The sequence below is a fragment of the Spermophilus citellus genome (genome assembly GCF_964194105.1).
Source record: "Spermophilus citellus genome assembly, chromosome: 5".
Classification (NCBI taxonomy): Eukaryota; Metazoa; Chordata; class Mammalia; order Rodentia; family Sciuridae; genus Spermophilus; species Spermophilus citellus.
The window spans coordinates 117,169,513-117,182,871 of record NC_138186.1 but is presented as its reverse complement, the minus strand read 5'-3'; the positions used below and the strand labels follow the sequence as shown (position 1 = coordinate 117,182,871).

Genomic DNA, 13,359 nt, shown 5'->3' with positions numbered 1-13,359 from the left:
CCAAATGGAATATAACAGGTAACCCATTTAACAGGAAATTTAGAATCTACTAACATTATTACCTCCTTTTATAATGACAGGCTAATTAATCATTCACTTTTCATCTGAAGGAGGAAAATCAGCCTTCTCGAAAGGGAAGAAATTTTAGGTTGTATGACAGTTTCAATTGATGTTAAACTTCACGTGAACTTTCAGATTAAATATATTATTTTTAAAGAACATCTTGAAGTTACTGCTCACAGTCTCATAATATCTGCCTCCCTTAATTCAGCAATCCCAATAATGGGTAGTATATCTAGAAAAGGGGAAGTGAGTCTTATAGCCTAAAGGGATGTCCAGGTGCACAGGTTAGAATATCAGAATTTAGCTGGGCGGGGTGGCACATGCCTATAATCCCAGCGGGTGGGGAGGCTGAGGCAGGAGGATCAAGAGTTCAAAGCCAGCCTCAGCAAAAGCAAGACGCTAAGCAACTCAGTGAGACCATGTTTCTAAATAAAATACAAAAATAGGGCTGGGGATGAGGCTCAGTGATCAAGTGCCCCTGAGTTCAATCCCCAGTACTCAAATAAATAAATAAAAATGACAGAAGTTTACTGATGGGGATGGTTCAAAGCTTCTATAGAAACAATTGAAACTTTGTCACCTTTGACCACATATCACTTCTCTCTCCCAATTGACATCCTGTTTCGATTTCTCAACCAAGGATGGTCTGCATTGTTCTCTCTTGTTCCCTAATTATACATTCAAAATGAATTAAGCAAGTTGCATTTCTCATGACATGGTTCTTACTTATTTTGTTCTATTTTGTATGATGCAGGGGATTTTCTTAAATCGTTGGAATAAGGCAGGAATAAATATATACAAACAAATAATTCTGAACTATAACAGTCAAGATTATCCTAAAACATTCCCTGACAAAAGACACAGATACATATAACCCTCGTTCTGTTAGGCTACCAACTTTAAAGTAAACCACTATAAATTAATTTGCTATGAAATGGTCACTTATTGTGTTAATAAGGCTTCCAGCATCACATATTAAGCAAGAGAGCACCTGTAAACTGGAAATCACCTAAGTCAAACTGCCATTTTACCCAAGATACTTAATGTTGCTAAATCTCCTATGGACAACTCCGACTTGCACTGAACTACATGAGGGTCCGGGCTAAATTAGGCTGGGCTACAGGGCAGATAAAGACCAGAGCAGGGTCTCAGGAGCCAAAGGGCAGTATGAGGGTGCCGGGTGCCAGAGAGAACAGCTAAGATTGGGAGGGGACTGGTCCTGCACAGACCAGAACTATACCTCCTGCATGCTCTCTACTAAACTACTTCCCTTTCCATTCCAAATATTCCTCAAAATTCACCTCTAAACACAGGTAACAATGACCATCTGAACTTCACCTCAGGAGCATATGAACCCAATTATCATTCCAAATGAAGGCTCAGAATGAGAAAAGCCATCTTGCCCACTGTTTCTTCAACTCCTTAATGCATCTCCCAATTCCTTCATAACCAATTAATACAAATTAATACACTTCCACCAACCAAAATGAGAATGCCCATTTCTTTCAAATACATGTTGCCAATCACCTTAGTCTATCTTTCCTCTAATACAGGTAAAAAAATGGGAACCTATTTTTATTTTGTTGCTTTAACTATTAGTAAACTAAATAATTCATACTTCTTTTTATGGTGAATCATCTATTCATTTCCTTGTTTACACTGGGGGATTATTTTTCAGACTATTAAATATTTTTGCATTTTTATCTATTGTTCAGGCTACTAATACTTTCCCCATCTGTCATTAGATTTTTGACTATTTTTTGTTGTTGTTTTTATATATTTTTTTAGTTGTAAATGGACACAATACCTTTGTTTTGTTTATTTATGTTTATGTGGTGCTGAGGATCGAACCCAGTGCCGCACACATGTGAGGCAAGTGGTCTACTACTGAGCTACAACCCCAGCCCCTGATTTTGAACTATTTTTAAATTTACATTTATCGCTTTAAATATATTATTAAATATATTATATTTTAAATATATTATATTATTAAATATTTTATATATTATATATTTTGGTTTTTTGTGTTTTTTTAAGTTGTGGATGGACACAATACCTTTATTTATTTTATGTGGTGCTGAGGATTGAACTCAGTACCTTACACATGCTAGGCAAGTGCTCTATCACTGAGCCACAAACCCAGCAAGGATATATATTTTGTATCTAGAGAGTGGAGCCCCTCTCTCTGCTTTCTGGCCATCATGTGAGCTGCTTCCCTCTACCACACTCTTCTGACATGATGCCAGCCTTGAGCCCTGAGGAATGGAGCCTGCTGTCTATGGATTGAGACCTCTGAAACCCGGAGCCCCCAAATAAATTTTTCCTCCTAAAATTGTTCTGGTCTGATCTTTTAGTCACAGTAGTGAATAAAGCTGACTAAAACTTCATGGCTCTCCTCAGAGAACTAAAGATACTTGTAAATACAGTATATTGATAATTTCATCTTCTGGTGTGGTTCTAATCAAAAGAAGTAGTCAGAAAAAATTACTTTAGAATCAATGAGTCTATATTCATGACCAGAGGTAAACATATTATTAGGGTTGTGTTATAACTAAGAAACTTTCAAGGTAAGTAACTTCTTGTACTCTTCCAATGGAGACAATACAAGGTTCAAGAACGCACCTTACAGACATTTTACAGCATAGTGAAGAGTACTGAACAAGTATTCAGCATATGCAATACTGTCGCCAAGAGGTGGGTAATTTTAAACTCAGACCCTAATATCATTGTGGTATCCCGATTTAGAAAAGCTACACTGTTATCAACTTTGCTTTCCAACCACAGAAATAACAATGCATTAAATTCTACAAACACCATCCCCTAAACTAATAACTAGCAACCTAATCTTAAAAACACTGATCTTATTCAGTGTTTAGTGGCCATTGTAAGTAATGGAAACAAAGTCAAGTGAAAAGAAAGATAATGAATGCTACACAAACAAACTAGCACACAAAAGTAAGTTTCTTTCCTTTTGAATACGAGAGAGAGAGAACCAAAAAGCCAGCAATAAAAAGTGCATGTAATTAACATCAATCACAGTAATGATGTACCATGGAACAGGAAAGTAGAAAAGTTACCCAGTCATCATCGAAAATTTTTTCGTATCCCTGCCTGAGAACTTTAACAGACTTTCTGAAAGCTGAGAATACAGTAACTCGTACAGAACATCGTGACCAGTTCCTGAAATACCTCAAAAATACTGTTTGCACGTGTTCCAGCCAGGGCTTGTAAGTGGAAGTATGTATATGCAAACAGGGAAGTATGTCCTGGGTATGCAAACAGGGTAGCGACCCCCAGGCACAGGCCAAAACCGTTAGCTTCCTCCAAGGCTGTCTTTGACCGAGATCGGGGGACTGAGGAGGGAGGAAAGACGGGTGCTACCTCTGCCCTGGGACCCCACATCCACCCAGCCTACTGCTATCCTCCTGCTCACGCCCGGCGGCTCCGGATACTCACAGCTCTGGTCTCATACAAAACCAGCTTCTGGACTGAGCTGATAATGGGGGCTGCGGCTGTGGGCATGGCCCAAGCAAATGGGGCCCCCACGACAGGGCACCAGGCCGCGGCCCAGGTCGTGGAAGTCACCGGCCCGAGGAGACCCGGCGAGAAGATACTTCTGACCCTGGACCCCAGGTCCAGCTGAAAAAAACTGACCACTAAAGCTTTAGATGACCGGCGACACCTCAGGTGTTTCCGGATTCCTGCGCCCCGCCTCCAGTCAAGTCCCGCCCTAGGCACCAAAGGGGCGGAATTGGAGGAAATACCATAGAGAGAGTGTGCAAGAGATTCCCATAACCTGCGTACTGCTGAGGGAGGAAGCCAAAGGCGCCATCTTTGTTGTGGGCAAAGGGAAACGTGGAAAAAAAGATCTCCGGGATTAGTTTAGTCCCATTTATCCTGTCTCTTTGGAAAAGGGGGAGGGTTTGAGATTGGGTTGCTTCTTTTGAGTCCTCTTCTCCGAGTTGCAGAGTAGATCCATTCACAAATTAGTCTGTTTCCACCCACCCCCGCCACTTCTGCTCTTGTTTTTCTGGAAACTTGCTATCAGGTGGTCCTTCACCGACTGTCGTTTTTTTCCCTGCTCCTTTGATTATTGCCTATTTTATCCTTTGAGAGTCGGCAAAAAATGCATATTGTTCAGTGGATGTATGATCCACGAAAAATTTTTTAAATCACCTAAAAGTGTAAATTTTGAAGTTTGCCACCTTTTGTGCCTGAGGTAAACTAACCATTTGTACATTCTAAAATGGGACTGTGTAACAGGGTGGAAGAGCACTGGGGTCTGAGTCTGACTGTTCTAGGTTAAAATAAAGTTTCTTCCACTAGTGTGGGAACATAAATAAACAATGTCCGTACCCTCTCTGATACATTTGTAAAAAGAAGCGTATTATAATTATGAATACAAAAATTGATAAGAATGCAAATGCTTAGAATAACGAATCACAGCGAATTACTGCACCACCTCCCGAGGCCCCGCCCTCAAAGGGCCGCGCGCGCTGCCAACACAGGTTTCCCAGGCAACCCCTCCAACAGATCCTGGGAGGCTGCAGAAGCGGCTGGTATCCGGACTGTGGGGTCCCCTGCGGCCAGGTAAGTAACCTTTTTACCGCGGCCAGAGGAGCTATTGTCCACTTCCCGGATGCATTTTGTTATCATTGCACAGAACCCCACCTCCTGCGGGGACCCCGACCAGTTCCTTTTCTTGCAAAACTAAAGTTCATGACCTACTTTCTAAAAGCAGTTCTCCTGGAGTCAACGACAAATGTATTTATTCCACAAATATTTAACACCCACAAGAGTATAAGACGTACTAGAGTGGCTTCTAGGCTAAACTAGGCAGAATTGCTAGGTTTCCCAGGAGATGTGACCCCTCTAAACCTCAGAATCCACCGCTAGATTCAACTACTGAAGTGTAAATAAAACTTTTTAAAATTTTCATAGCATGGACACACAACATAATGTGAAAGAGATTATGTTGTAAATTCAAAATTGTTAAATTACATTTAATTATATATCATTAATTTTCTTTCGTAATTTGGTACATATTTTATTAAGAACCAGAAAGATGACCATGCCAGTTCTGGCATTTTTACATTGACTTATATCTTTTAACCTGGAAAAATACTTAGCTTTGTTCCATTTCATAATGGAAACCAACTCTTTTGAGAAGAGTTAAATATCAACTCATAAAATATCTGTAGAATTCTGGTTTTCAAATATTTGGTTCTCCAATTATTATGTTATACTATAATATAAGCATTTCTTTTGGAACTTAGTTTCACCTAGAAGTAGATCTGAAACAAAAAAGTTTGAGGCAAGCAGTTCATATGGAAACGTCAGGGAAGGGAAAGAACTTGATAAAGAGAATATTATGAAGCAAATTTCTCTATGGGCTGAATTCGCTAGGGAATTCTGGATTTCATATCTAAAAGCTATCCCTCTTAAGGGGCAAGGAGCTCTGATTTTTTCAGTCAACTCCCATCAATTATTGTTTGAAGGCTGCTATAGCAGAGCATTGGTTCCTTGGAACTTCCAGTGTGCTCTGTTCTCAGAGAGGGTCTGACCTGTTGGAGAAAGCCAGTAGACAAAGACACATTGCTGGTATTTGGAAGTCTAGTTGGCTGTATATGGAAAGGGTACATGTCAAATGCATATGGGCACTAGTATCATCTGCTACATTCCACCCCTTGAACCACTCATATCCACTCCTCACTCACAATGAGTTCACACCATCCCATCACTGATCCTTTAATATGGTAGCTAGTCTGAATTTCTTTCTGGAAAGAACTTACAGAAAGAAAATCAATGGGATAAGCCACAGAACCCACTGCTGTGATTAATGGTAGGTCTGTAATGAGTCATTCATCATCTTCCTATTCTACCACTCATTCTACAACTCATCCTTACCTGTAGCTGAAACTTCTGCTGGTCTAAGTTGTGTGCCCAGTAAGATAATCAGCTTTCATCCTGAGGACTGTAAGCCCCTGGTTACTGTGTCCTTGGCAAGTTGTGATTGCTGCAGTTACCATTCATGGATATGAATGTGAATATGAATCCATCACCCCTATCCCTGCCACCATACCTTCTCCTTTTATTAGCTCACTGTGCAAGCACTGAAGGGACCAAGTACAAAGACTGGCTGACATCTATTAGGTAATCATCTTGCCCACCTGATTACTTATGCCTCTTCTGATGTAGATGGTTTGGGAGATACAAAGATGCACATACTTTCTGCCCACTTGTATTAGCTTTTTATGCTGCATAACATGCTGTGTCTCAGAGGATCCTCTGGGTTCAAGACATACAACCAATTCCAATTATGTAGCAGCAAACATCTACCCGGCAGTGCAGTAACTTCTTATAGTTTTGTGGAGCCAAAAATAGCCTTTTGGAAGCAATAATTTTGGTTTGGTGAAACTCTTATTGAGTCCCTTAACAGAACCATCTCTCCGGTTAACCAAGTCCAGTCTAGCAGAGCCTAAGTGGTGAGAAAGGGAGGCACAAATTGCCCAGGTCAATAACAGTGATGTTGAGAGGGGTCACTCTTACTTCCACCACTTGCTTCAAAGCATCGCCTTCATCTTGAAGTACACTGTCTCAATTCCCATAATCCCAAACTAGTGCTTTAGCTATAACTTTGAGAAACCCATCTGACATTTTGTCAGACCTCTAAGTGAGGTGGAATGTGGTAGGTCTAGTGGATCCCATGTTCACATACCTCTTAGCATATCTACTTTATTATGAAGAGAATCATTTGATCCAAGGCAACATTACATGAGATTCTAGGATGATAAGGGAGATAATCTTAGTGGTGCTGGCCAAGGCACTATTGATAAGAAAGACAAACTCACACTAGAAGTACATCACTTGCCTCTCCCAAGGTGAAAGGGTCCTGTGTAATGAATCTGTCAGTGAATGGATGTTCTGTCTCCTCAAGGGATTGCCCCATAGTGAGGGCTCAACATCAGTTCCTATTGTGAACAGGTAGAACTTTCAGCAATTGTAAAAGCTAGATCAGTCTAGTGAGGGGAGCCTTGTTGTTGAGCCCATGCATAGCCTCCATCACCCCTATCCCTGCCACCATACCTTCTCCTTTTATTAGCTCACTGTGCAAGCACTGAAGGGACCAAGTACAAAGACTGGCTGACATCTATTAGGTAATCATCTTGCCCACCTGATTACTTATGCCTCTTCTGATGTAGATGGTTTGGGAGATACAAAGATGCACATACTTTCTGCCCACTTGTATTAGCTTTTTATGCTGCATAACATATTCCTACAGATTGAATGGCTTAAAACATCACACAAGAATTATCTCACAGTTTCCATGGCCAGAAGTCCTGGTATATCTCAGCCAGTTCCTCTGCAGTCGGGTGTTGGCTGAGCTATGCTTTCATCTGGAGACTAGAATAAGGAAAAATGTACTCCCACAGATTAGCGGAATATCAAATGACTCTGTAACTGGGAGTCCCCATCACATTGTGGTTGTAGGATTGAGATCCCTGTTTTCTTACTGGCTGTTGGTTACTGCTCTTCTCAGCTGCTGGAGGCTACTCACTATTCCTTGTCGTGTGGTCCTCTCACAACTGTGCACAACAGGAAGTCTCTCCTGTCTGCAAAGATGAAGCTTTAGACAACATAGCCAGGGGATAATATTTCCATCACTTTTTCTATATTTAGAAGAAAGTCACAGATTTCACTTGTACTCAAGGGAAGAGAACTATTCAAGAGTGTGACTCATTGGAGGTCACCATGGGTGTGTCTGCCAAATCACTCTCCAATTACAGGTTCTTCTCCAGAACTCTTTCTCTTTTAATCTTGTTTCTTCTAGGCCCTTGATAAAGCTATTCCGCATTGTCTTCTGATTTGAGGACCTATGAGTATAGCTTAAAGCTCTGTCAAGAGAATTTCCCTAATTGCCATTTTTTTAGGGCTATCTGTGAGTAGGACTAAAGTCTGGAAGCATACCATTTATAACTTGCCCCAATATATTTGGATTCTTTTTTTTTTTATTTTCCATCAGCAGTTCCTAGGGAATTCCACATGAGATATAAGCTGAAAGAGAGACATTGGTGCACAGACAGGTGACAGGAGTTCCCTGGGCTGCTTATTTGTAAAACTTTCCTGTGTCCTCCAGTCCTGCTTGAACCTGATCCTCATGTTCCATTTTTATCATTCAATGGGTTGCTACTGCACTTGCCCAACTTTAGGACTTGTTCTGTCTGATGTACTCCACTTATGATGGGGACACCCAATTACAAAGTCACTTGATATGCCCTGACCAAGCATTCATTCTCTATAATAGCCTGGGGCATGCAAAAGCTGCTTTATGAATGAGGAGTAGTTCTCTAATGCAAATGACAAGAATCTACACCGAAATTCTCCTTTTGTGGGTTTTCTAAGACTCTAAAATTATTCTTATTTATCACGGATAACCTTTAGCATGTGGGATTATCCAGATAAGTGACCTAGGAATCAAAGCCTCTGGAACCACAGCTTGAAACATGCTGCGGTCCCTGCTCAAAACCAATAGGTTTCCAAGTTATCCAGTACATGGGTCAAAACCCAGTATTGCCAAGTATTCCATGTTCTCTCCAAAAACTAAGGAGACCTAAAAAGTACTGTGTCTCTTTTTAGAGGTTGTGTTAACTCAACTTTTCATCTCTCTGACAAAATATCTGAAAGATACTTACAGGAGAATTTGTTTTGGCTCATGGTTCAAAGGTTTCAGTCCATTTTGGCTTGCTCCATTGTTTCTGAGCCTGTATTGAAGCAGAACAGCATAGCAAAGGATGTGGCAGAGAAAAACTGCTCACATAATGGCAGCCAGGAAGCAGAGAATGAGAGAGAAGGGACTGGGGATAATATACAGTCCTCAGTGGCATGCACCCAAGGACCCCCTACTCCTACAGTTTCCACCACCTCCCAGACATCTATTCAGCTATGAATCCATCAATACATTCATCCATTGATGAAGCTAGAGCCCTCATTATCCAATTACTTCCCCGAATCTCCACCACTGAAATCGCTAAACTGGAGACCAATCCTTCAACACATAAGCCTTTGAGGACATTCCAGATCCAAATCATAACAGGTCACAGTGCAAAGTACAGTAACTTGCCCTTCACATTGAAGAGAAAGTCTCAGAATATTCCAGACCACTGGCCTTTAAAATTTCACCAAAGTAACAAGTCATTGAATCTTTGTGGGTTTATCTCCCACTCTGTGCTGGAGATGCATTTTATGAGGGAATCGAGGACACTTACCACTTCTTGCTTGACCACGTCTGATCCTGTGAGCCGACAAGGCTCTTTTATACCATATTGTCACAAAGAGCAGGACAGTCCTTGGATAAGACTGAATGTTCATTGCTGACTGTTCTAAGTGAATACAAATTCCTCTTTTCTTGATAAGGATTGAAAAGAATGTATACATTTGCCAAATCTGTAACTACATACCATATATGAGAGACTGTATCAATCTAGCAAAGATCTCATCTGCATGACAGACCACTTGATTCAATTGACAACCACTTGATTCAATTGACAATAGTCTACCCCCATCTGTTATAATTAAAAAGGTCAACACATCTTTTAAATCATTTTCTGTAGCACTGTTAAGAGTGATTTACTACTAGTTATTTTGCCCAGGGTCAGCAAAGCAGATATGCAGTTCCATGAGTTTTGACTTCATTTCTTATGAACTCAATGAAAGGGTGTCCTCTGGCTACTTCCTTTTTCTCCACATCCTCTCCAGCATTTTTTATTGTTTATATTCTTGATGAACACCCTTCTGACTGATTTGAGATGAAATCTCAGTGTAGTTTTGATTTGCATTTCCCTAATTACTAATGATGTTGTACATTTTTATATATTTATTGGCCATTTGTATTTATTCTTTTGAGCAGTGTTTAATTCATTTGCCCATTTGTTATTGGGCTATTTTATTTTTTGGTGTTAAGGTTTTTTTCAGTTCATTATATATTCTAGATATTAATCCTCTGTCAGAAGAGTAGCTAGCAAAAATTTCCTCCCATTCTGTAAGTTCTCGCTTCACATTCTTGTTTCCTTTGTGTGCAGAAGCTTTTTAATTTGATGCCATCTCATTTCTTAACTCTTGGCATTATTTCCTGAACTTTAGGGGTCCTACTGAGAAAGTCTTTTCCTGTGCCTATAAGCTGGAGTGTTGACCCTATGTTTTCTTCTAGGAGTTGCATATTTTCTATTCTAAATCCCAGGACTTTGATTCATTATGAATTGTCTCTTGTGCAGGGTGAGACATGAGTTTAGTTTCGTTCTTCTATATATGGATGACCAGTTTTCCCAGAACCATTTGTTCAAAAGGCTGTCTTTTCTCCAATGTATGTTTTTGGCACCTTTACCAAGGCTCAGATGACTGTAGATGTGTAGGTCTGTCTCTTGTGTCCTCTATTCTGTACCATTGGTCTATGTGACTGCTTCTATAAGAGTACTATGCAGGTTTTGTTACTTTGGCTTTTGTAGTGTAAGTTGAAGTCAGGTATTGTGGTGCCTCCAACATTTTGACTAAGAATTGCTTTGGCTATTCTGGGTCTTTTTTTCTTCCAAATGAATTTTAGGACTATTTTTCCTACTTCTGTGAACAATGTCATTGGCATTTTGATGGAAATTGCATTGGAACTATATATTGCTTTTGGTAGTATGACCATTTTAACAATATTAATTCTGCTTATCTATGAACATGGAAGGTCTTTCTGTCTTCTAATGAGGTTTTCTTTAATTTCCTTCTTCAATGTTCTGTAGTTTTCATTGTAGAGGTCTTTCACCTCCGTAGTGAAACCTCCAAGGGTGTTTTTTTTTTAAGGCTATTGTGAATGGACTTGTTTTCCTGATTTCTTTCTTAGCAGATTCATATTCATTTATTCATTTGTTAGCATATAAGAAACACCTTCATGCATGGCCATTTTCTTTCTATCTTATATTTACACACACACAAAAAGGCAGATCACAATAATAATTTAATTTTATGTATTAATTTGGAAACGACTAACATCTGTACAAAGTAAATCTTTCTATCCAGAAATATATCATGGTTCTTCATGAGGTCTTCTTTAGTATCCACCAGAAAAATTTTATAGTGTACATATCTTTTTTGTAATATTTCTTAATTGTTGATGGACCTTTATTTTATTTATTTGTATGTGTTACTGAGAATCGAACCCAGTGCTTCACACATGCTAGGCAAGCACGCTACCACTGAGCCACAACCCCAGCCCCCCTCCCTCAATAGTGTACATTCCTAACTAAATTTATTTATGCCCTTTTTATAGGTTTTGTGTAATTGTGAGGTTATTGTTGTTATTGCTTGTATAAAAGAAAATTTTTGGTTTTTTGAAAAAATATTTTCACTATCTGATGTTAATTAAATACTGTGTTTAATAGTCCTAACAAATAATAGTATCATTCTTTCATTCATATTTTATAATTTCCGATTTAAATTTTTCTTTGATATAGAATATTTAGAAGCACGTTGTTGTTTTTTTCTTTTTAATTTTCAACAATTAGGAGCTTTTACTAGAGCAAAATAAAAGGAAAAGGCAGCATGTGGGGGAGGGTCAGATATCAAAGATGCAGGGAGTTTCACTGGAATAGAGTAAAGAGATTGAGAGGGAGGGAGGGAGGAGGAACAAGAAAGGGGAGGAAATATGTTATGAATTTAACAAAATCACATTATATGCATATATGAATATACCATGGGAAATTTCATCTTTATGTATGATGAAAAAAAGTACTAATGGAAAATAAATAGAAAGTACTAATAATGAATAAATAAATAAATGAGTGAAAGGAAGATCAGTAGAGCAAAGAAAGGAGAACAGAGGAATGGGAGAGAGGAAGGAAAGTTGGGTGAATGGGGATTGAAATTAAATTCCACACATGCATGATTTTGTCAAAATGAACCTCAGTACTATGTATAATTACAAATTAAAAATTTTAAAATTAGGAACTTTAAAAAAATATTTTTAAATATTATTACATGGCTTCATTTGGGTCAAGAAATTTTTACATTTACATGATAAAAATATTCTATGAGTATATGTAAAATATTTTGAGTATAAATATATAGTCAATAGGTGTTTAAAAACAAGACATGTTCTTTGCACAAAAACAGAACTATTAACCTAATTTGTTTCTGATTCAATCCAACAAAACCAATATACATTGAAAACTTGATTCTTAGTTAGGCTCTGTGCCATATGCCTGTAATTACAGAAGCTTGGTAGACTGAGGCAGGAGGATCGAGAGTTCAAAGCCAACATCAGCAACTTAGTGAGACCCTAAGTATCTTAGTGAGACCCTATCTCTAAATTTAAAAAATTTAAAAGGGCTGGGGATATGGCTCAGTGGTAAAGCACCCCTAAGTTCAATCCCTGGTACCAAAAAAAGAAAACTTAGTTTGTTTATATATATATATATTTTTTTCAATCCAACAATTCATGTATTTATAAGTTGGTTAATGAACCTCTTCTTCCATGTAGATATAATTTTTTAAAATTTGTGTTCTATTCTTAGAAATTCACTTAACAACTAGCTAAAGAGAGCAATTTTTTTAAAAAAATAGCTTTAAAATAAAGATATGTTCTCATAGACATTATATGTTCTCACAAACATTGTAAGTATTACAAAGTGGAAAAACAAAACTACATTACTTTTGTAAAATTTCTATGCATATATTCAGCCAAGACTTCCTAAAATATGAAAAAATGAATCTAATAAATTTATCCAGTGTTACTTTTTATATTTCTGGTAAAATTTATATGCACATTTTATACACATGTGTATATAATGTTGAACTTTAATTTGATCTTTAATATATATATTATAGCAGATACATGTGTCTTTATACATGTATATGTATATTTTTCCTTAATTAAATCCTTGGAAAACTCTTATTTTGAACCCCCTTTTATACAGTTTATAGTTAGATTTTGTTTCTTTCTTAAAGACCCTATTATTGTTTTAATAGTTAAATTTAATTTCTTTGCAATTATTGACAAAATTCATGTAGTAATAGTATAGAATGGCTTCCTGGAGTAAGTAAATTCTGGATATTCCAGCACTCCCTAGACTACCTGCTCCAATCAAATTGGGCACTTTAACAATTCTACTTTTTCTTATTGTAGTATTTTGTATTATGGTTTCTCAAAAGAAGACAGAAGAGCATCCTTTTGCAGATATATTTGATGAAGATGAAACTGAAAAAGATTTTTTGTTGTCCAAACCTGTTTGCTTCATTATATTTGGGAAACCAGTAAGT

The 13,359-nt window shown here is 38.1% G+C and overlaps 2 protein-coding genes across 3 annotated transcripts in view; one reads left to right on the top strand and one right to left on the bottom strand.

The window, feature by feature from the left end:
• Positions 1-6,076, bottom strand: part of FIG4 (FIG4 phosphoinositide 5-phosphatase) — a 128,054-nt gene extending 121,978 nt beyond the window's left edge. Inside the window, exon 1 of one of the 2 annotated variants that reach the window (XM_081295820.1) lies at positions 5,971-6,076. Coding sequence is in view for 1 of the 2 variants with exons in the window: in XM_081295819.1 (XP_081151945.1) it covers positions 3,520-3,585 (66 nt within the window). In the remaining variant the exon portion in view is untranslated. Of the gene's footprint in view, positions 1-3,519; positions 3,786-5,970 lie in introns of those variants that run through there. The other variant, XM_081295819.1, reaches the window with a different exon arrangement.
• AK9 (adenylate kinase 9) overlaps positions 4,633-13,359 on the top strand; it is a gene marked incomplete at its 3' end in the record, with an annotated part of 141,143 nt that continues 132,416 nt past the window's right edge. The window contains exons 1-2 of the mRNA XM_081295818.1: positions 4,633-4,653; positions 13,226-13,353. Coding sequence (XP_081151944.1) covers positions 13,237-13,353 — 117 coding nt within the window. The 5' untranslated portion in view covers positions 4,633-4,653; positions 13,226-13,236. The remainder of the gene's footprint in view (positions 4,654-13,225; positions 13,354-13,359) is intronic.